General features: G+C 52.0%; 1 protein-coding gene and 2 non-coding genes across 8 annotated transcripts in view; all 3 read right to left on the minus strand.

The window, feature by feature from the left end:
- Positions 1-20,526, minus strand: part of PUM1 (pumilio RNA binding family member 1) — an 82,114-nt gene that overhangs the window by 15,065 nt on the left and 46,523 nt on the right. For all 6 annotated transcript variants that reach the window (XM_033080960.2, XM_033080957.2, XM_033080959.2 and 3 more), the window contains exons 10-15: positions 16,413-16,564; positions 12,789-12,927; positions 11,234-11,377; positions 9,506-9,802; positions 6,510-6,746; positions 284-551 (exon numbers count right to left, since the gene is read on the minus strand). In XM_033080960.2, the coding sequence (XP_032936851.1) occupies positions 284-551; positions 6,510-6,746; positions 9,506-9,802; positions 11,234-11,377; positions 12,789-12,927; positions 16,413-16,564 (1,237 nt within the window). The remainder of the gene's footprint in view (positions 1-283; positions 552-6,509; positions 6,747-9,505; positions 9,803-11,233; positions 11,378-12,788; positions 12,928-16,412; positions 16,565-20,526) is intronic.
- Positions 10,886-10,977, minus strand: LOC117007720. Its single transcript, XR_004420211.1, has one exon. It is a non-coding gene; the product is annotated as a small nucleolar RNA SNORD103/SNORD85 (small nucleolar RNA).
- LOC117007719 lies at positions 18,559-18,640 on the minus strand. Its single transcript, XR_004420210.1, has one exon. It is a non-coding gene; the product is annotated as a small nucleolar RNA SNORD103/SNORD85 (small nucleolar RNA).

A 20,526-nucleotide genomic window follows, 5' to 3' on the forward strand; every position in this document is an offset into this window, starting at 1 on the left:
ACACACAGAACACACGCACAGAACACACACACACAGAACACACGCACACACAGAACACATACAACACACACACAGAACACACACGCACAGAACACACGCACAGAACACACGCACAGAACACACGCACAGAACACACACACAGAACACACACACAGAACACACACACACACAGAACACACACACACACAGAACACACACACACACAGAACACACACAGAACACACACACACAGAACACACACAACACACACACAGAACAGCCATGCCCAGGCTCCCCAGCGCACCTGGAGCCGTGCTGGTCCTGTGAGAACTCCATGATGTGGCCGGCGATCTCGCGCAGCTGCAGGTTGGGGTAGCGGTTGTTGCGGAAGTCCTCGAGCAGGCGGCTGCGGCCCGAGGGCATGACGTCGGACATGCCGTAGCGCAGGCGGGAGGACGGGAACAGTGTGCTGCTGGGGCTGAACAGGCTCGAGGCGCTGCTGGCACTGCGGTACTTGGCCTCCGCCCCCGGCGCCGCCGAGATGTAACGGCCACTGCCGTTCGTCAGCCCTCCTGGGGGAGAACGGCATGGGGTAAGGGACAGGGAATGGATGGGTAAGGGACAGGGAATGGATGGGGTAAGGGACAGGGAATGGATGGGTAAGGAACTGGGAATGGATGGGGTAACAGGGAATGGATGGGTGAGGGACAGGGAATGGATGGGTAAGGAACTGGGAATGGATGGGGATAAGGGAATGGATGGGGTAAGGGACAGGGAATGGATGGGGTAAATGACAGGGAATGGATGGGGTAACAGGGAATGGATGGGTAAGGGACTGGGAATGGATGGGTAAGGGACAGGGAATGGATGGGGATAAGGGAATGGATGGGGTAACAGGGAATGGATGGGGTAAGGAACAGCGTATGGATGGGGTAAGGAACTGGGCATGGATGGGCCTCATGGGGACACAGGGATGTGACACTGGATCCCTGAGTTCTGTTCCCTCATGAGGGGGGTCTGACATTCAGCTAAGCAGGATTTTGAGGTGGGATTTCTAAGAATTTCTAGCTGGGATTTTTAGGCAGCATTTCCTCACTGGAAGGTTTTCAGGCACTGGAACTGCCCAAGGAGGTTTGGAATCATTTGGAAAGGAATAAACATGTGGCACTCAGTGCTCTCTGGTGAAGACTAGTCACAGGTTGGACTTGAAGACCTTGGAGGGCTCCTCCAACCCTGATGATCCTGTGTGATGATGTTCAGCCCTTGGAGCTGCCCAGGGAGGTTTGGAATCCCCATCCCTGGAGGTGTCCAAGGAATTCCTGGACATTCCAGTGCTCTGGGCTGGTTCATCAGTCACAGGTGGGACTCAATGACCCCAAAGGGCTTTTCCAACCCCCATGATCCCATTTTGTGATTTCTCACTAAGCTGAGTGAGCTGCACTCCAAGGAATTTACATGGGGGTGTGCCCAAGATCTGTGGCACTGCTGGACTGGGGTGGGAACAGCTACAGACTCCAGCAAAGGACTCTGATGATCCCTTCTGAATCAGGGTATTCTGATTCTGCCTCTACCCAGTGACATTACATCTGTCACTGTGACTTTCTGACAGAGCAAAACAACTTCTGTTCCTCCTTCTGTGTCCAAACCATATGAACCAGACCAGTGGCAATCCCAACACTCCCAAATTTTAGATTTTTGCTCTTTCCATTGTCTTTGCCTCCATCCTCATGTTTTTCCCACCTCTATTGCTGCCCTGGCAAGGATTGAGTTAAAAGAAGTGTGCTGGGGGTGGGGAATAGATATAAAAAGTATAAAAAATGTGGAGCTAAACCCACAAATCACTACTAAACACAGGTAAATACCAATAAATTAAAACCAAGAAAGGTTTTAAACCCCTGTGCTTTCACAAATGGCTGAAATATCTGCAGGCACACTAACAGAGATGCTGTGTTACCCAAACCCAGGAATATGGGGACAGGTGATGCTTCACCCCACAACCAGAGGAACAAACTTAAACCTTCCCATGCTGTTTCCCTGCCTGCAATTTTTCAGGATGTGGCTCAGCACCTGGCAGAGGATTTGATTTCTGCCTTTCCTGTAGGGCTTGGGATCCCTCTGCTGGTGCAGGAGGAGCCTGCATGGATTTTCCTGGCTGGAACAAAGTCCTCCCAGGGAGCACATCCTGACCACACAGGGACCTGCAGGGCCAAGGTAAGGCAGGGGGGAATCCCAGGGAAATGAATCTGTGCCACAGAGGGGAGAGCTGCAAGGAAACCTTGGCAGGGCTGGCTGCAGCCCCTGGCAGCTGGGCTGGAATTAAAATATTCCATAAAACCAGAGCTGAGGGAGCTGCACTCCTCAGCCATGGACACCTGGAGGAAGCTCCCATGCAGGAAACTGGATGAGAATTCTGGATCTGATAAGAGCCTGATTAATTATTAATTACAGTTCCATGGCTCACTTCCAGCTCAGGATATTTCGAGATTCTACATCTCTAAGCTGAGCAAATTTCTCCGGAGCTGGTGCCAAAACTCTCCTTTCCCAAGGAAGGGGAAGACCCTTTTTCCTCCCTTTTTTCCCCAAGGAAAAGGAGAGCTGAGAGCTCCTTGTGCTGCCTTGTAATGGGGTGTCCACCACCTCCTGCACCCCAACTCCCACTCTGAGCAACCACTCCCAGAAGCCAGTAGGGGATACTCCTGATATTCCTGATATTCCTGTCTCCTGAAGGAGCAGGACTGCCACAGGATGAGTAAAGCACTTTCTAGGTGAAGGAAACCCAGGAGGGACAAGTTGAGCAATGGGGCACCCATGCTTCCCACACATCTGGAATTCTCAGGATTCCCACTTTCTGTTTCAACATCTGGAGCAAAGTAAGAGTGGGGACTGAATTGGAAAACAGTTCCTGATGGAAAGGGGAGGGTTTGGCACTCAGGCTGTTACCCCTAGTTAACAGCACAATCTGTCAGAGGTTTCTGAGAAAGCCCCAGCCTTGGAGATTCACAGTGACTCCACTCTCCCCCCATGTCTGGCTCTGCTGATGGCAGTGCTGACTGCAGGTCATGCTCAGCATCATCCAGGGAACAGAGAGACCCTGTGGGGAACAAGTTCCCTAAATCAAACGTCTGAACCTCACCAAAGGCTTAAAATCTGAGAGCCTCCAGCTCCTCTGTGCCAGGTCTTGGTCAGATCCCAGATTTCAGCAGGATTTTACCCATAACTACAATGAAACAGTTCCTTCTTCCTCTGGGAGAGCTGGGGGTGCTCCCTGGAGAGGAGAAGGCTCCAGGCAGAGCTCAGAGCCCCTTGTAGGGCCTGAAGGGGCTCCAGGAGAGCTGCAGAGGGACTGGGGACAAGGCAGGGAGGGACAGGACCCAGGGAATGGCTCCCACTGCCACAGGGCAGGGCTGGATGGGATCTTGGCAAGGAATTGTTCCCTGGCAGGGTGGGCAGGGCTGCCATGGAATTGCCAGAGCAGCTGTGGCTGCCCCTGGATCCCTGGCAGTGCCCAAGGCCAGGTTGGACAGTGGGAGATGTCCCTGCCATGGCAGGGGTGGCACTGGGTGGCATTTAAGGAGCCTCCCAACCCAAACCATTCCATTGCTCAGACTCATTCCACAGTTTCAACAACTGAGCAGCTCCTGCTCTGAACTGGGAACTCATCCCAGGGCTTGCTGGGAGAGACGCTAACCTGGGAGAATTCCTGATTCCAGCAACAGAAGGAAGACAATGAAAGGAGGCAAAGAGAAAATGCAGGGGAACAAACACAAAAGGCACTGTCTGAACAAAAGCTCCTCTGAACCAAAGCTTCCACAAGCCATGGAATTGCTCTGCAAGGCAGCAGCTCCTGCTGAGGGCTGCCCAAACAACGGGAAACTGGAGATGGAAAGATGCTCTGTGGTGGGCAGAGAGCCACCCCTGCTGCTGTCCCTGCACAGCCACTGCCCAGCCTGTCCAGCTCACTGCTGATCCACTCCACAGCCACTTCTCCCAAAAAATCCCTGATTTTCCACATGCCTGTATCCCCTCCCTCACACTCATCCAGCCCTGTAAAGGACAGGCTGGCCACAGCAAGGGGGAGTTCTCCCAGGCAGCTCTTGAAAGAGTATCATAAAATTAAAATAACTTTTAACTGATCCCCATTCCAAACTGGGAAAGCCAGAGCCAGACACATCCAGCCCCAGCCACTGGGATCACAGCAGCTACACTCCCAAAACCTGCCTGTGGGACTGCAGAGAAATCAGGGAATGGTTTGGGATGGAAAGGACCCTAAATCCCATCCAGTGCCACCCCAGGGACAACTCCCACTGTCCCAGGTTGCTCCAGCCTGGCCTTGGGCACTGCCAGGGATCCAGGAGCAGCCACAGCTGCTCTGGCAATTCCATGGCAGCCCCTGCCCACCCTGCCAGGGAACAATTCCTTGCCAAGATCCCATCCAGCCCTGCCCTGTGGCAGTGGGAGCCATTCCCTGGGTCCTGTCCCTCCCTGCCTTGTCCCCAGTCCCTCTGCAGCTCTCCTGGAGCCCCTTCAGGCCCTGCAAGGGGCTCTGAGCTCTGCCTGGAGCCTTCTCCTCTCCATTAAAACTGAATTTATAACCAAAGGAAACCAGACCTGCCCTTCCCACTGCCCTCCACTAGGGGTGGAAGAGAAACTTTAAAAAATAATGTGAATTTTCATGGATTTCAAGACCAAATCCCCCAAAACCAGAACTATCCCAGGTGAGATCTGACCTCCAGCATCACCCAGCAGGAATCAGCCACGGAGGGGACAAGGCTACCAGGACAGGAATATTTTGGGAAGATGGGAAACCCACACTGATCTTCTGGAGCACAACCCATTTCTGGGTGCTAATTCCAATTTCTTTCCAGAGTTTGCTCCCAAACAGATCCACCTTCCTCTGATCCAGAGGGTTTCTTAAGATTCTTTGAGTCCAAAGGATTTTTAATTTTTTTTTTCTGCAGGGCAACCAACTTTTTCCTCCTGCCAGGTATGGAATCTGCTTCCTCCTCAGGACTAATTCATTGTGGCCATTTAACTGTCAGCCAAGGGCTCCACAGCTGCATAAATCAAGTTAAAATCCTTCCAGTTCTATTAAAGCTCTGAACAAGGCACGATGGTAAATCTAAACCTGATCTCCAAAAATCATATTTACGACTATTCCAGCTAACCTAGAGCCAGCATTGGATTTATCACACATGCATGGAATAAACATGATAAATGCAGTGTCTGCTGAGGGGGGAAACTGCTCTGAGGAGCAGAAGTTTTGTTAAACCCAGCAGATTCATGACACAACCAAAACCAAGTGAATTTCTGGAGGAAATATTAAATTACCTGCTGCAGGTGCAACAAATAATCTCTTTGGTTTGTTTATGAGGGAATGAACACTTCAGGAGGTTCAGATGAGCACTGCTTTATTATTTAATATTTGCTTTATTTATTTTTAAGATTTACTTTATTGTGGGCCAGGCAGAAGCTCTTTGAGAAGATTCAGCTGCACAAAGTCATGGATCTTCCCAAAATTATTCCTCCTGTGCTTTTGATAAGGCCACACTGATGGGAAATTTTCCAAGGTAAACTCAGCAAATCCTCAGCTCAAAGCCGAGCACTGCTCCAGGGAATATTGGTTAAAAGGAGGAATTGTATTCCAAGCTCATTATTCCCAATTTAACGGGTATTTTAAAACATCCCCTTTAAAACCATTTAAATTGAAGATCAACCCTCCTTATCTGTTTTATTCCACAAACCATTGCTGCTGTTACCAAGACCTGTGCAAGAAAATGCTGGTTTTTAACCACTTGGGAATATGCTCCCTAATTCTGAGCTGAGGAAATGAGGAGGAAAGATGGAGATGAGGAGGGAAGAAAGAAACCTGCTCCCAGCTGAACATGCAGGACACACACACCAGGAGGGCTGGACTTGAGCTAAACACTGTTTTCCACCCCAATGGTTGTGGGACCCCACCCAATTCAGGAAAGCAGAGAAACAGGGATGCTCCAGGGAGAGCAGAGCAGGGCTCTGACCCAGGATCAGGAGGATCAGGAGAGCTCTGACCCAGGATCAGGAGGGCTCTGGATCAGGAAGGCTCTGCCCCAGGCTCAGGAGGACTCAAACCCAGGCTCACAAGACTCTGACCCAGCCTCAGGAGGGCTCTGGCTCAGGAGGGCTCAGACCCAGGCTCAGGAGGGCTCTGATCCAGGTTCAGGCAAGAGGTTCAGAACAGGCTCTGACCCAGGCTGAGAAGGGCTCTGGCTCAGGAGGGCTCTGGCTCAGGAGGACTCTGCTCCAGGCTCAGGAGGGCTCAGACCCAGGATCAGGAAGGCTCTGACCCAGGCTCAGGAGGGCTCTGACCCAGGCTCAGGAGGGCTCTGATCCAGGCTCAGGAGGGCTCTGGTTCAGGAGGGCCCAGCCCCAGGATCAGGAAGGAGGAGGTTCAGAACAGGGCTCAGCCCCAGGGTCAGGCCAGGAGGTTCAGAAAGGAGGAGGTTCAGAAAGGAGGAGGTTCAGAAAGGAGGAGGTTCAGAACAGGCTCTTACCCAGGTTGAGGCTGGAGGAGGATCCGTGTGAGGACAAGGAGGGAGGAGGAGTCTGTGAGTGCCCGGGGCCCTGGCTGGGCAGGGGCATGCCCACGGGCCCGGGGGAGGAGGAGAAGCCCAGGCCGTTGTAGAAGCTGTGGCCGATGGGGGTCAGGCTGCTCGAGGTTCTCTTGTACAGGTCGGTGCTGCCCGTCAGCGAGTCCCGGCGAGAGCCGCTGCCCGTGGTGGAGTTTGCCACTGCAAAATGGGAAATGGGGAAATGCAGAGATGCCAATCAGCCCAGGCACTGAGAGCACAGCTCCACTGCTCTGGAGCTTCATAAAGGGGTGAAATGCAGGCACTGAAAGCAGCTCCAGTCATTAACACCACGTTGTTAATGATCACACAGCTTCACAAATTATACTGGGAATCTTGTCCTTGCCCTCGGTGCTTGGGAGGATTTATTGTGAGAGAGCACAGGGAGAAACAGCTCCAAAAACCCCTGAACACAAAGGTCAGAGGAGAAACTCTCCCTGAAGGAAGGGACCACGCTGGCTTGAGACATACCTGGGGACACACTGAGCATTTGGGGACACACTGAGCACTTGGGGACACACTGAGCACTTGGGGACACACTGAGACCTGTGGGGACACACTGAGACTTCTGGGGACACACTGAGACCTGTGGGGACACACTGAAACATTTGGGGACACACTGAGCACTTGGGGACACACTGAGACTTGTGGGGACACAATGAGCACTTGGGGACACACTGAGACCTGTGGGGACACACTGAGACCTGTGGGGACACACTGAACATTTGGGGACACGCTGAGACCCTGGGGACATACTGAACATTTGGGGACACACTGAGACCTGTGGGGACACACTGAGACCTTTGGGGACACACTTGAGCATTTGGGGACACACTGAGAATTTGGGGACACATTGAGCACCTGGGGACACACTGAGCATTTGGGGACACACTGAGCACTTGGGGACACACTCAGACCTTGGGGACACACTCAGACCTTTGGGGACAAATCCCTGTGCTCCTCTTCCATCAGGACAGAACTCAGCTCGTGTCTGCCCCCAGCTTTGTGAGCTGGAAATGAGGATTCCATTTCCCTCCTAACCCCCACAGTTTTTAAGAGCTGTCTGAATAGGCAAATACAAACTCTATAAATGCACTGTCAACTTGAGGGAAAAAAATCAATTTTGCATTAAAATCTTGTTTAATAAATAGTGAAATTGTTAACTGCAATGAACTGATCATTTTTCATGAGTGCACATGGTCCAGAAGCAGCAGGATCAGAGTTTTATCCATTGACTGAGGGAAAACAACTTTGTGCATCTTGGCACTGAGCAAACCACTCATGGAATTCAATTAGTTAAATAAACTGAGGTGAGAAAAGCAAATGCTTGGAACCAAGATGGTTCCAATTCTCAGGCTGGGTTGAACAGAAATATTTAGAGTAACTTTTTATTGCAAACTGCTCCTTGTGAGGTGGCAGCACCTCCCTGAGCCTGTTCTGAGGGAGCCAGGTTGGAACCTGCCCCTCACACTGATGAGAGCAGCAAAGTTCAGTTCATAATTACTGCCTTGAGACTGAGCAGTAATTAAAACAATTGTTCCACTTCAAAAAAACACAAATCCAAGAGGAAAATAAAAACCTAAAAAACCTAAAAGAAATCATCCCTGGATAGGTTTGATTGTGCAAGGAGCCTTGGTCTGCAGCTGCCCAACATCAGACAGGGGTGGGAGGTGTCTCCCAACCACAGACAGGGATTCTCCTGGGGTGTGATGGGAACAATTCCCAGAATCAAGCATGGGAACCACCTCAGATCAGCTTTTTTAAAGTCAGGGGGAATTCCTCAGCCTTTGCTCCAAGCTGAGAGGGTTGATACACTCTGGAACCAATTCCTGTCAGCCCAGTGCTCCACAGCAGGGAAACCCAGCAAGGGGTTGACTGATAAAATGTGTAACAAACCAAGTTCATGACTGTGCTACTGCTAATTATCACCTGCTAAAAGCATTGTTGCCAAGAACTGCTGCAGATTTTACAAGCCTGAAGTAATCCCTCAAGGAAAATTCCCAGTCAGGCCAGGATGGAGGAGGAGGGCTCAGCTCAGAGCACAAACTCCTGCAGTGTGGGGCTGTGCTGGCCCTGCTCTGCTGCTCACAGAGAACAATGCACAAAGATGGAACAACACCATGTGCACCTCAGAGCTCTGCTCTTGGTGAGCTTGTGGCTTGCTGAGGCACAGAAACTCCCTGGACTGTGATTTTTTCCCTTTTTTTTTAATTGTTTAAATCTGCTCTGGACTGAGAACCCAGAGGAGCACCAGGAGCTCACACCTGTGGCCACTGAGCCTGGGCTGGGCTGTGACACCTCCCAGCACCAGAGGGACTGAGAACAGAGTGGGTGAGCTGGGCTGTGACACCTCCCAGCACCAGAGGGACTGAGAGCAGTCTGAGTAAGCTGGGCTGTGACACCTCCCAGCACCAGAGGGACTGAGAACAGTCTGGGTGAGCTGGGCTGTGACCCACAGAAGGGACTCTGCTGAATCTGTCATCTCTTCAGAGCAGTGAGAGGTTCTGTTGTTTAGTATTGTTCATTTTGCCCTGGGAAGTGCTTTACCCGTTAAAACTGTTAATACAGTTTTTTTCCCCCACTTCTCTCAGAGGAAATATTTTCCTGAACCAACTGCAGGAGGGACTGCTTGAATCTGCTTCCTAGATGGACACTATTGAGAGGTTTTCTCCCTAAATTTGCCCTAAAGCAGGACACATCTCTTCAGAGCAGTGAGAGGTTTTGCTGTTTAGTATTGTTCATTTTTGTCCTGGGAAGTGCTCTGCCTGTTATACAAACAGGTTTTTTTCCACTTCTCTCCAAGGAAATATTTCCCCAAACCAGGTGGGGGAGGAGCTGCTTGAACCTGTTCCCCAGAGTGACCCCACTGGAGTTCCCCCCCAGTTTGCCCCAAGCAGAGCCCAGGCAGGGCTGCCCCTGACCTGCAGTGCCGAAGCCGCCCAGGGCAGAGCCCAGCGTGGCTCCCAGGGAGCTGCTGCTGCCGAAGCCCAGCGAGGTGTTGGCGGGCTGGGCCGAGCCCTGCGAGAACAGCGAGCTGCTCTGGGAGTTGCTGCTCAGGGAGTTGTTGCCGTAGAAGGAGCTGGAGGCCAGGTTGTTGGTGGGCTGCTGCTGGGGCTGGGGCTGGGGCTGCTGCGTGCCCAGGGGCCGGAAGGGGCCGTTGGTGGTCCCTGCCAGCCCCCCCGCCGCTCCGTTGGCCGACGCCGCGGCCGCCGCCACCGCTGCGGGACAGAAATGGGAAAACGTTGGAAAAGCCACTGAAAAAATCCATTCTCATCACAATTCTGGAAGGTAAAACACAACAGGTGGCTTTGAATTGCTACAGGTTTCTTCTTTCAGGACCAAACTGTGTATAAATCTGTGGGTTTTCTATCTGACCTGCCCACAGACTCCAGCCATGCCCAGCTGTTGTGACTGCTCTCGTGCTCTTGGAGCTGCACAGATCAAAACCAGGAATGGCTCTTTCTCCACAGATCCACGAGTGCAATCAGTGCAGCCCCACAGTCCCAAGGGCCAATTAAGAAACCCGAGTTTTGAAATAATTGAAACGATCCTTCAGCAGATGACACACGAACCTGCGGTGCCAAGAACATCAAACCTGAGGACTTTTGGTTTTCAGCCAGTTCCAAAGTTAAAGAAAAAGCAAAATAAACAAGAGCTATGAGAAAACAATTAAAAGGCCTATTTCATAATCTGAGCCAGTACTGGCAGGGGCTGCTCACACCAATGGATCCTGGCTGAAAAATCCCTTTAAAAGCCTTGAACTTCCAAGGAACCCAAATAAATGCCAAAGCAACTCGTGGCAAAGGACATTTTGGGCATGGTGATATCGTAAGGCACAAATCAGGGAATGGTTTGGGGTGGAAAGGACCTCAAAACTCATCTTGCTCCACCCCCAGGGACACCTCCCACTGTCCCAGGTGCTCCCAGCCCCAATGTCCAGCCCGGCCTTGGGCACTGCCAGGGATCCAGGGGCAGCCACAGCTGCTCTGGCAATTCCATGGCAGCCCCTGCCCACCCTGCCAGGGAACAATTCCTTGCCAAGATCCCATCCAGCCCTGCCCTGTGGCAGTGGGAGCCATTCCCTGGGTCCTGTCCCTCCCTGCCTTGTCCCCAGTCCCTCTGCAGCTCTCCTGGAGCCCCTTCAGGCCCTGCAAGGGGCTCTGAGCTCTGCCTGGATTCCCAGGAATTCTGTAGGCTCTAGCAGGTTGGGAAGCTGGTGCCAGGGGACAAATCTCAATACCTGCTGTGAAACTCTACCAAATAATCCAAGTTCCTGTTCCTCCCCTCTCTGTGGCTGCTCCGGAGGCTCAGCACAAGTTGAGCACAGAGAAAGTTTCTCAACATCAAACCCTGAACAGATCTCAGTGAGGGCAAGTTTGTCATCACTGCCAGCGGAGCACGGAGGGGTGGGGACACTGGGGACACAGCAGGCACTTGGAGGGACCAGAAGTGACCTGTCTGAAACACTGGGGGGGGGCAGGACTCACCTGCGTGAGGAGTGGGGACAGCAGGGACAGGACTCACTGTCTGAGCAGGGAGGGACAGGACTCACTTGTCTGAACCATTGGGGGACAGGACTCACCTGCCAGGGCAGGAGGGGACAGCAGGGACAGGACTCACTTGTTTGAGAAGGGAGGGCCAGGACTCACCTGCCTGGGCTGCAGAGGAGCTGATGATGACAGGGGCAGGGGCCACCAGGCGCACAGGAGCCCCCAGGCCGTTCCTGGCCCCGGCATTGACCACCAGGGCTCCGGTTTGGTCGTAATAAGCAGCAGGAGCCAGCACTGGGTAACCTGCAGAGGCAAGCACAGGTGACAGGGTAGGTGACAAACACATCACTCATGTCCAGGTGAATCCACTGCCAGAGGGCTTTTAAAAGAAAAGATGAATGGAAAAAAAAAAGAAGCAAGAACAGCCCCGTTTTTCCCAAAAAAGTTAACGAGTTTACATGAATTTCAGATAGGAAAGACTTTTTGCCCCCTGAACCTTTTATATTACAAAGTTTCCAGTGTAAATTCAGCCAAACAAGGGTTTAAAATACAAAAGCACCATTTCTGCTCCATGGTAAGTACAGAGTGTGCTGGGATTGCTCAGGGCTGGGGCTGCCAGGGTGCACCCACAGGGAACTTCCTCTTCTGTACTGTGCAAGGTTGGTACCATACAATATTCTTTAATGCATGTAAATAAACTCTCATAAATGCTGGTGATACACACAGCAGCAGACTGACAATACAGTGATTTAGGCACCTCATTAAAGAATTCTACATTAAATGAAAACATTCAAATTAAATGCAGTGACTCTCTAAGGTGGAGGTCACTAAGAGAATGTTCCCTGTGAATATTTGCTTTGTAAATACAGGTACAGACATATATCTGTAATTGTCTATATCTGTAATTGTATATATGTGTGTATTTGCTTTGCAAATACAAGCCAAATAAACAGAGATCAAAAGAAATCTGCACAGTTCACTTAATACTGTAACATTCTTCTTAAACAATTAAAGAACCCCATTAACAACCAGGTGACACTGTCAGCAAGGAGACCTGAAACCCAAATAATTCTTTTTTCCTTATATTTGATCAGCAGGACATACCTGTACATTATTCTAATGAGCTCAGGTTTGTCCTTTGCCATCACAATAATATTCTGAATAACTGAATTTCAGCAGCATTTTACCCCAAAGCCTCAGGGATCAGAATTCCTACAGCAGCTCCTCCAATGAAGAGTTAGAAATGAGAACTAAACCCTGCTCCCTTTTATCCCTTTTCTTTCCCTGTTTTTGAGCCTCTTGGAAGAGCAATCATGGAAGGAAGGCCCTGTTAAGCACCTGGCAGGGATGGAGAGCTGAGATAATGAATGGCACTAAGAAACCTCTGAGGTTTAAAATACAGATCCCATAAGCTTGAACAATCCACAGAAAATCTGGAGCTGATTTTCCACAGGAGCCATCAATTCCTGGAGTACAGTGCAGCCACAGGGAGATAACACTGCTGTCATTGGTGCTGTCATTGGGAGGATAATTGTCACCTGTGCCTCAAGGACACCTGTGAGCCCTCAGTGCTGCCCAGCTGGGGACACTCCACCCTGGCATTAACCCCTGCATGAGCCCCAGTCCAACAGGAGCAGTCCCTGCTGGTGGCAGGCCAATGCAGCCCCAGGAGATGCCACCCCCAGGAGATGCCACCCCCAGGCTGTCCCTGTACCTGGCATTCCTGCTGCCAGCCCCTGGCCGAAGGCGAGCGCGGAGTTGACGGCGGCGGCGGCCACCAGAGGATCGGTCTGCTGGCCCTGCTGGTTCTGGTTGGGAGTCAGGGGACGCTGGCTGGCTCCTCCACGGAGCACCTGGAGAGGACAGCAACAGCCACTGGGTTATTCTGGCATCCAGGAGAGGGCCACTGTCACCAGGCAGGAACAGGAGCAGCACCAGGGGGTGAAACCTTTTCTCCTTTGCTCTTAATTCACTTAATTCACATTCAGAAAGGACCTGGAGGGGCTGGAGAGTGTCCAGGGAAGGGAACAGAGCTGGGGAGGGGGCTGGAGACCCAGGAGAGGCTGAGGGAGCTGGAAAGGGGCTCAGCCTGGAGAAAAGGAGGCTCAGGGGGGCCCTTGTGGCTCTGCACAACTCCCTGCCAGGAGGGACACTGGGGGCGTCGGGCTGTGCTCCAGGAACAGGGACAGGAGCAGAGGGAACGGCCTCAGGCTGGGCTGGGAGAGGCTTGGGGGGACATCAGGGAAAATTCCTTCACTGAAAGGGTGCTCAGGCTTTGGGACTGGCTGCCCAGGGCAGTGGTGGAGTGCCCATCCCTGAAGGGTTCAAAACACACATGGATGTGGTGCCTGGAACAGGGGTCAGTGCTCGGTTACTGCCTGGACTCGATGATCTTTAGAGAGCTTCTCCAACCTTTCTGATTCCCTGATCCCAGCTCCAACACCCACCCTCTGTCAGATGTGTACAAGCCACCTGCCTACCCCAGCTAAGCTTTGGTCCCTGTCACCACAGCCCCACTAAAAGCCCTCTTGAGCAGGAACCTTGCAAAGCCCAGCTCAGGAGCTGGGGTGGGTGACAGGAGGTGACACCTGGGTGTCTCCAAGCCACCAGCACCTGTAGAGAGCACAGTCCTGGTGACACAAGACTGAAATCACAGGAAATCACAACCACAGAGCTCACAGTGGGGTTTGTACGGCAGAGCTGCTGTGGGGGGAGTCCCTCAGAAGGGACAATGGCAGAGTGGCCTTTCCTGCCATTGCCTGGGACAGGTTTGGTTTGTCAGAGCCTCACTCAGCGCTGGTGCAGGACTCTGCAAGCTCAGCTCATTACAGGAGCCATCCCCATGTCCCCAGCACATCCTGCACAAATGACATCCTGGCTGGCACTGATGGTGGCAAAAGCCTTGTCAAGTCTCTGAAGGGGGGCAATGATGCCTTGGGGTTTAGCTTTTAGATTTTTCAGACTCTCTGCTGCTTGGTGTGTAACTCTGAAACTTCCTGTTAGGTGTTAGTGAGTTCTCTTCAGTAACAAAACAATTCCTCCCCAGCTGGAGAATCCAGGACAACCAGTACCCAGAAATCAGAAACAACAGCAAAGGGAAAGGGGGCAGAGACTCCATAACCTGGAGCTGTGGTTGGACAACTGACCCCAATGTGTAGATGAACCAAAACTTTTATAAAAGTATTTAAAAAGTATTTTAAAAGGTATTAAAATAAGTATCACAAAAGTATAGAAGTGTGGATCCTGTCACCAGGATCCATCTTGGATTTAATCTGGGTGTAGCCCCAGCCAGGCTCTTGCAGTGCCCAAGGTGGATCCTTTCAATAAATCCCTATTTTATTCCTTTTGCTGTGTTTAGTCTCTGTTCTAGGTCATCCTTTCCAGGCTCACCTGGAGCCATGAGCAGGAAATTGTGACTTTGTGCAGGGAGAGGCTGGGAAGGTTCCCTCACTGGGATGTGCCCCCGAGGCTGCAGTGCTGCACAGGGACCCTGTGGGAGCAGCAATGCATGGGGGTGCAGAGCCTGCAGTGCTGCACAGGGACCCTGTGGGAGCAGCAATGCATGGGGGTGCAGGCTGCAGCACTGCAATGCTGCAGGGCTTTATTACCACACCATTAAGATGTCACAAGGGTCACAAATCAAGGGCCCACACTCATGCTCCAGGTTCCCACAGCACTCAGTACTTTTAATGCAAACACTCCCTGCTGCACCCCCTCACTCCAAACCCCGCTCCTGACCCCACTCACGCCTGCTCCACGGCCAGAGAAGCAATGAAACATCCCATAAAGGCCACTGGCACTGAGATATTTTATTTTAATAGCCTGAGCCTTTGCAGAAACTCTCTCAGCTCATGCCTGCTGCATCTGCAAAGGGCTCAGAGCACTTCCTGAGCCTGGGGTTTGGTTTTCAAAGGGTTTGCAGCTTCTGAGCTGAAAAATTCAGCTGCCAGCTGTTCTTTATTCTGCCACCTCCATCAGCCAAGGAGCAGACAGGAGAGCTGCTGAGGGGACTGAAGCCCAGCTCTGGTTCCTGATGATTCCCTCTCACACACCAACAGCACCACGGGTTTGCTGCTGCACAGCTCAGGATCCCAACCTGACCCACTGTTTTCCAAAGCACTGACAATAATTACAAATGTACAGATGGCCCTTGTCCCTTTGTTTTTAGGAGAGGCCAAAGGGTTTTCTCCTCATTTAAAACTACTCAGAACTGAGCTCAGGATCAGTCATGGAAAAAATCAGGGTTTGAATGGCTGGAGCTGTGTCAGGGGAGGTTTAGGTCGGGTTTCACTCAGCATCAGCTGGGTTGGAGAAGATCTTTGACATCACCAAGTCCAACCTATGAGCTGCCACCAGCTTGTCACCCAGCCCATGGCACTGAGTGACAAAGGGACACATCCAGGCTCTCCTTAAACACCTCCAGGCACAGGGACTCCCTTGCAATGGGCAATTACATTGTCCTATCACCCCTTCTGGGAAGGAATTCTGCCTGGTGGTTTTCCAAGAGGGAATGGGAACGGGAACGGGAATGGAAATGGGAATGGGTATGGGAATGGAAATTGGTATGGGAATGGAAATGGGAATGAGAATAGGTATGGGAATGGGAATGGGGACTGAGGCTCCCAGAGTTTGGACAGCGCTCCCAGGGGTGCACAGGGTGGGACTGCTGAGGGCTCTGTGCAGGGCCAGGGGCTGGAATCCATGGTCCCTGAGGGGTCACCTCCAGCTCAGGACATACCCCACACAAAGCCCAGGTGTCCCCTGTCCTGGCTGACCCTGTCCCAGCTGTCCCCTGCCCCTGGTATCACTGTCCCAGGTGTCCCCTGTGCCAAATGTCCCCTGTCCCACATGTCTCGGCTCTCCCCTGTCCCAGCTGTCCCAACTGTTCCCTGTCCCGGCTGTCCCCTGTCCCAGGTGTCCCAGCTTTCTCCTGTCCCAGCTGTCCCCTGCCCCTGGTATCACTGTCCCAGGTGTCCCCTGTGCCAAATGTCCCCTGTCCCACATGTCTCGGCTCTCCCCTGTCCCGGCTGTCCCAACCATTCCCTGTCCCGGCTGTCCCCTGTCCCAGGTGTCCCAGCTTTCTCCTGTCCCAGGTGTCTCCTGTCCCAGGTGTCTCCTGTCCCAGGTGTCCCCTGTCCCAAGTGTCCCCTGTCCCAAGTGTCCCCTGTCCCAGGTGTCCCCTGTCCCTGGTGTCACTGTCCCAGGTGTCTCCTGTCCCAGGTGTCTCCTGTCCCTGGTGTCCCCATCCCAGCTGTCTCCTGCCCCAGCTACCCCCTGTCCCAGCTGTCCCCTGTCCCTGGTGTCACTGTCCCAGGTGTCCCCTGTCCCTGTCCCTTACCTGCTGCTGGCCCTGCTGTGTTTGCTGCGTGCTTTGCTGGTTGGCTGAGTTGGTGGCGGCGGCGGCGGCGGCCGCTTGCTGCTGGAAGAGGCTGGCAGGATAAACTCCCCAGGGAGTGACTCCATAGTACTGGTGAGGGACCACAGCTGGACCTGCAACACAGCACAGGCAGGATGAGCTCCTGGGGGGGCTCAGGGCACCCAGCACCCCAAAACCACCTGTTCATCACTGCTGCTCCACGTGATCTGTGTGAAACCCTCTGCAAACACAGAGGGATTTGGCATTTGTGTCACACATCTCCTGAAGTTTCAAATCAGACCTGGAATTTCATCACTGCATGAGGTCAAACTCTGCCAGCAGTGATTCCATGTTTTTATTGGTGTGCCCTGGTTTTACAGGGAAGGAACACAAACCTCCAAGCCAAACAGAGGAGCCTTGTTTCAAGCACAGACATCAGCTTCTCATCCCAGCTGACATTCACAGCTCACTGCCATCCACCTTCAGCTCCTCAAGAAATTACCAAACCCTCTTCAGTGCATCAACTCTCAAGTGTTAAAATGTTCTTTTCCCAGCCCTGCTTTGCATTTGCAAATCTCCCCTAAAAGAGGCTGCACGATCCTGTCCCTTCCCACATTCCCTCCTCAAACTTCACATTCCCTCCTCAAACCTAAGAGGCTTAAAAATAATAATGACAACCTTGGAGAGCAGCAGAAGAAACCTCACTTTTCATTGAAGATTCCTTGTGTTGTTCAGGTCTCAGGACACCACAGGAATTTGGAGACAGCAGAATGGCAGCCTCTCTCCTTAAATAATCCCATTATATATAAATAATCCAGTTGGAACAAGGCTGAGGAAGCTCTCAGTGCTGGAGGGAGGAGCACTTCCCTCCAAATAATACAGATGGGAATCCAATAATATTTTTTAATGTGATTGTTAGATATCTTCAGGAAAGGTCAGTAGCAGAGCAGAAGTGCTCCCTTTGATTCCCAAATCCATCCCCTATTCCAAGGGCTCCTTCCCCACAGCAGGAATAACTCAGGCAGAGTCAGGTGTGACACCGGAGTAAACAAATCTTTACAGAAACTTGGTCATGTCTGGAGTAAAAACAGGGAATTTTTTTTTTTCCAAAAGACACTCAGCACCTGGGTTCTGCCCAAGTCTGTGGTTCCAAGGAAAATGAGGGATGACATAAAAAGGGAGGTGCAAACACAGTGCTGAGTGTCAGTGTTAGCCTGGCTGTGACAGAGGGGGAAAATCCTGGAAATCCCTTTTCCTTCTGGTTTTTGTTCCTTTCTTCTTGATTTTTTTACAGGAACAGGCTCAGCTGAACTCCTGCAGAATGCCAAGGACCTGGATGAGCTCCTGCTCCCACATCCACACTTCAGGATATTAATTTCATGTTTTGTGCCAAGTATTGAATTAATATCTCAAACATCTAAGAATTACTCTCCTTGTATTATTCTGATTTTAACTGCTGTGCTTGCCCTGAATTTAGGATTTAGGTGCCCAGCTCTGTGCACAGTAGGGAGGTGCTGGCTAATTCCAGGAGCTGCAGAACACCTGGATTTGTATCTCACCCCAAAGCTCTGCCCCAAAGCCCATCCTTGCTGGATTTACAGAATCAGAGAGGCTGATCTGCTGCTCCTACTCAGATCTGGGGCACCAACCACTCACTTCTTACCTTCCAAGCTGGCAATTCATGAGCAGTGCTTGCTAAAATGGAAAAAAAACTGCTGGAAATGAATCAGTGCCACGAAGGTGGTGCCTGTGGTGCCTCAGCAGGCACTGACAGGTAAGCAGGGAGTGATTTTAACCTGTTTATAATCACTGACTGCACATCAGACCCCAGCTCCCAGGGTTCTCCTGCACCCAACAGGGGAAAAGCTGCAACTGCTCCCTTTTAATGCAAGTCATTAACCTGCATTTGCCCTCGGGCTGCTGGAAGTTGCTGCAATCCCCTTCATCTGGGCAAAATTCGGGCATCTCTCTGGGATAGTTTAGTCTCAGCTCTAATTATCAACCAAGCACAGCCTAGATGGGTTTTTCTCCTAGTCAGAGGTTGCTGTCAAAGCCTTGGGTGTCTAAAAGCAGAGGAGACACAGGAGCTTTGAAGTTTGCAGGCAGCTGGGTTTAAAAGGGCTGCGAGTCTGGCTCAGCTGCTCCAGCACAGGAGAGGCTCATTATTGAACAGAGTTCTCAGTGAGGGCAAGTGTGGCATCACTGCCAGACTGCAGCAGCACCCACAGCTGCTCCCTGCCTCTGCCCTCACACAGCTGGGCACTCCTGGGAAAAACAAACCATTCCAGCACCTCTGAGAGCAAATATTCCTGTGCTGTGGCTCACATCAGGCCTGGACACCCTGAGCTGCCCCTTCCAGGAACAGCAGCAGATCCAGCTGGGAATGTGTTCAGAAGGGGCTTTGTGCTTTCAGCTCAGCCTGCCCACTCCTGTTCTCCTGCAGGAACAGCCAGGGATGAGCAGCAGGGACAGGCTCCAGCTGCCTCAGGGAGCTCCCAGGGAGGCTGCAACCTGCAATTCCCAGGGATCTGTGGGGTGATCCCTTCAGAATTCCCAGGGATCTGTGGGGTGATCCCTTTGCAGTTCCCAGGGATTTATGGGGTGATCCCTTTGCAATTCCCAGGGATTTATGGGGTGATCCCTTCAGAACTCTCAGGGATTTATGGGGTGATCCCTTTGAAATTCCCAATGATTTATGGGGTGATCCCTTTGGAATTCCCAGGGATTTATGGGGTGATCCCTGCAGAATTCCCAGCATGGCACCCACAGGTTCCCACAGTGCTGCTTTTCAGGGATGGCAGTGAGACACTGAGCTGAGAGGTGCTGCCCCATCCAGCAGGGCTGGGATAAATCCAGCTCTCCCAAAGCCCAGCCCTGCAGTGTGTGCACACATCCAGCTCTCCCAAAGCCCAGTTTTGCAGCTGTGTGCACACATCCAGCTCTCCCAAAGGCCAGCCCTGCAGTGTGTGCACACATCCAGCTCTCCCAAAGCCCAGCCCTGCAGTGTGTGCACACATCCAGCTCTCCCAAAGCCCAGCCCTGCAGTGTGTGCACACATCCAGCTCTCTCAAAGCCCAGTTCTGCAGCTGTGTGCACACATCCAGCTCTCCCAAAGCCCAGCTCAGCCCTGCAGCTGTGTGCACACATCCAGCTCTCCCAAAGGCCAGCCCTGCAGTGTGTGCACACATCCAGCTCTCCCAAAGCCCAGCCCTGCAGTGTGTGCACACATCCAGCTCTCCCAAAGCCCAGTCCTGCAGCTGTGTGCACACATCCAGCTCTCCCAAAGGCCAGCCCTGCAGTGTGTGCACACATCCAGCTCTCCCAAAGCCCAGCCCTGCAGTGTGTGCACACATCCAGCTCTCTCAAAGCCCAGTTCTGCAGCTGTGTGCACACATCCAGCTCTCCCAAAGGCCAGCCCTGCAGCTGTGTGCACACATCCAGCTCTCCCAAAGCCCAGCTCAGTCCTGCAGGTGTGTGCACACATCCAGCCTGCTCCAGCTCAGCACCAGGTCCCCATCATCTCACCAAGGCTGAAAAGATCCCAGCCCTTGCTGTGGGATGCTCTACTTCTCTCTAACCAGATTACTGCAGCTTTCATGCATGCATCCACAAAGAACAGGACTTCTCTGCTTTGAACATTTCACCTCAGAGGGAATCATTTCCCACCACCCAAGGCTGAAAATCCCAGGAGCTGCTGTGGGAGCCTCTGCTTCTCCTGTAACCAGCTTCTCCCAGCATTCATCCACCTCTCCACAAAGAACAGGAACACTTTTCTTTCTGGAACACTTCACCCCAGAGGGAACCATCTCCCAACTGGCCTTAAAAAAGACAAGTTTTCAGTTTTTTGAGTGACATCTTTCTCAAATGATGGAAGGCAATTCAAAGGCAGCAGTATCTTCCCCAGTTTAAAATCTAAATTAGTTTTCTTTTTCTAGGAAGTTCTTCCCTCTGCATTCAAATTTGTTCTTTAAAATGCTGCTATTGTTGGGAAGAGGAGAGCATTATCCTAGAGCTGCCAGTCTCACAATCATGACAAAGCTGCCATAATGACAGAGCTTTAATGGACAGATTATCTCTGCCATAAAACACACACCAA

This window comes from Catharus ustulatus, chromosome 26 (genome assembly GCF_009819885.2).
Source record: "Catharus ustulatus isolate bCatUst1 chromosome 26, bCatUst1.pri.v2, whole genome shotgun sequence".
NCBI classification, from domain to species: Eukaryota; Metazoa; Chordata; class Aves; order Passeriformes; family Turdidae; genus Catharus; species Catharus ustulatus.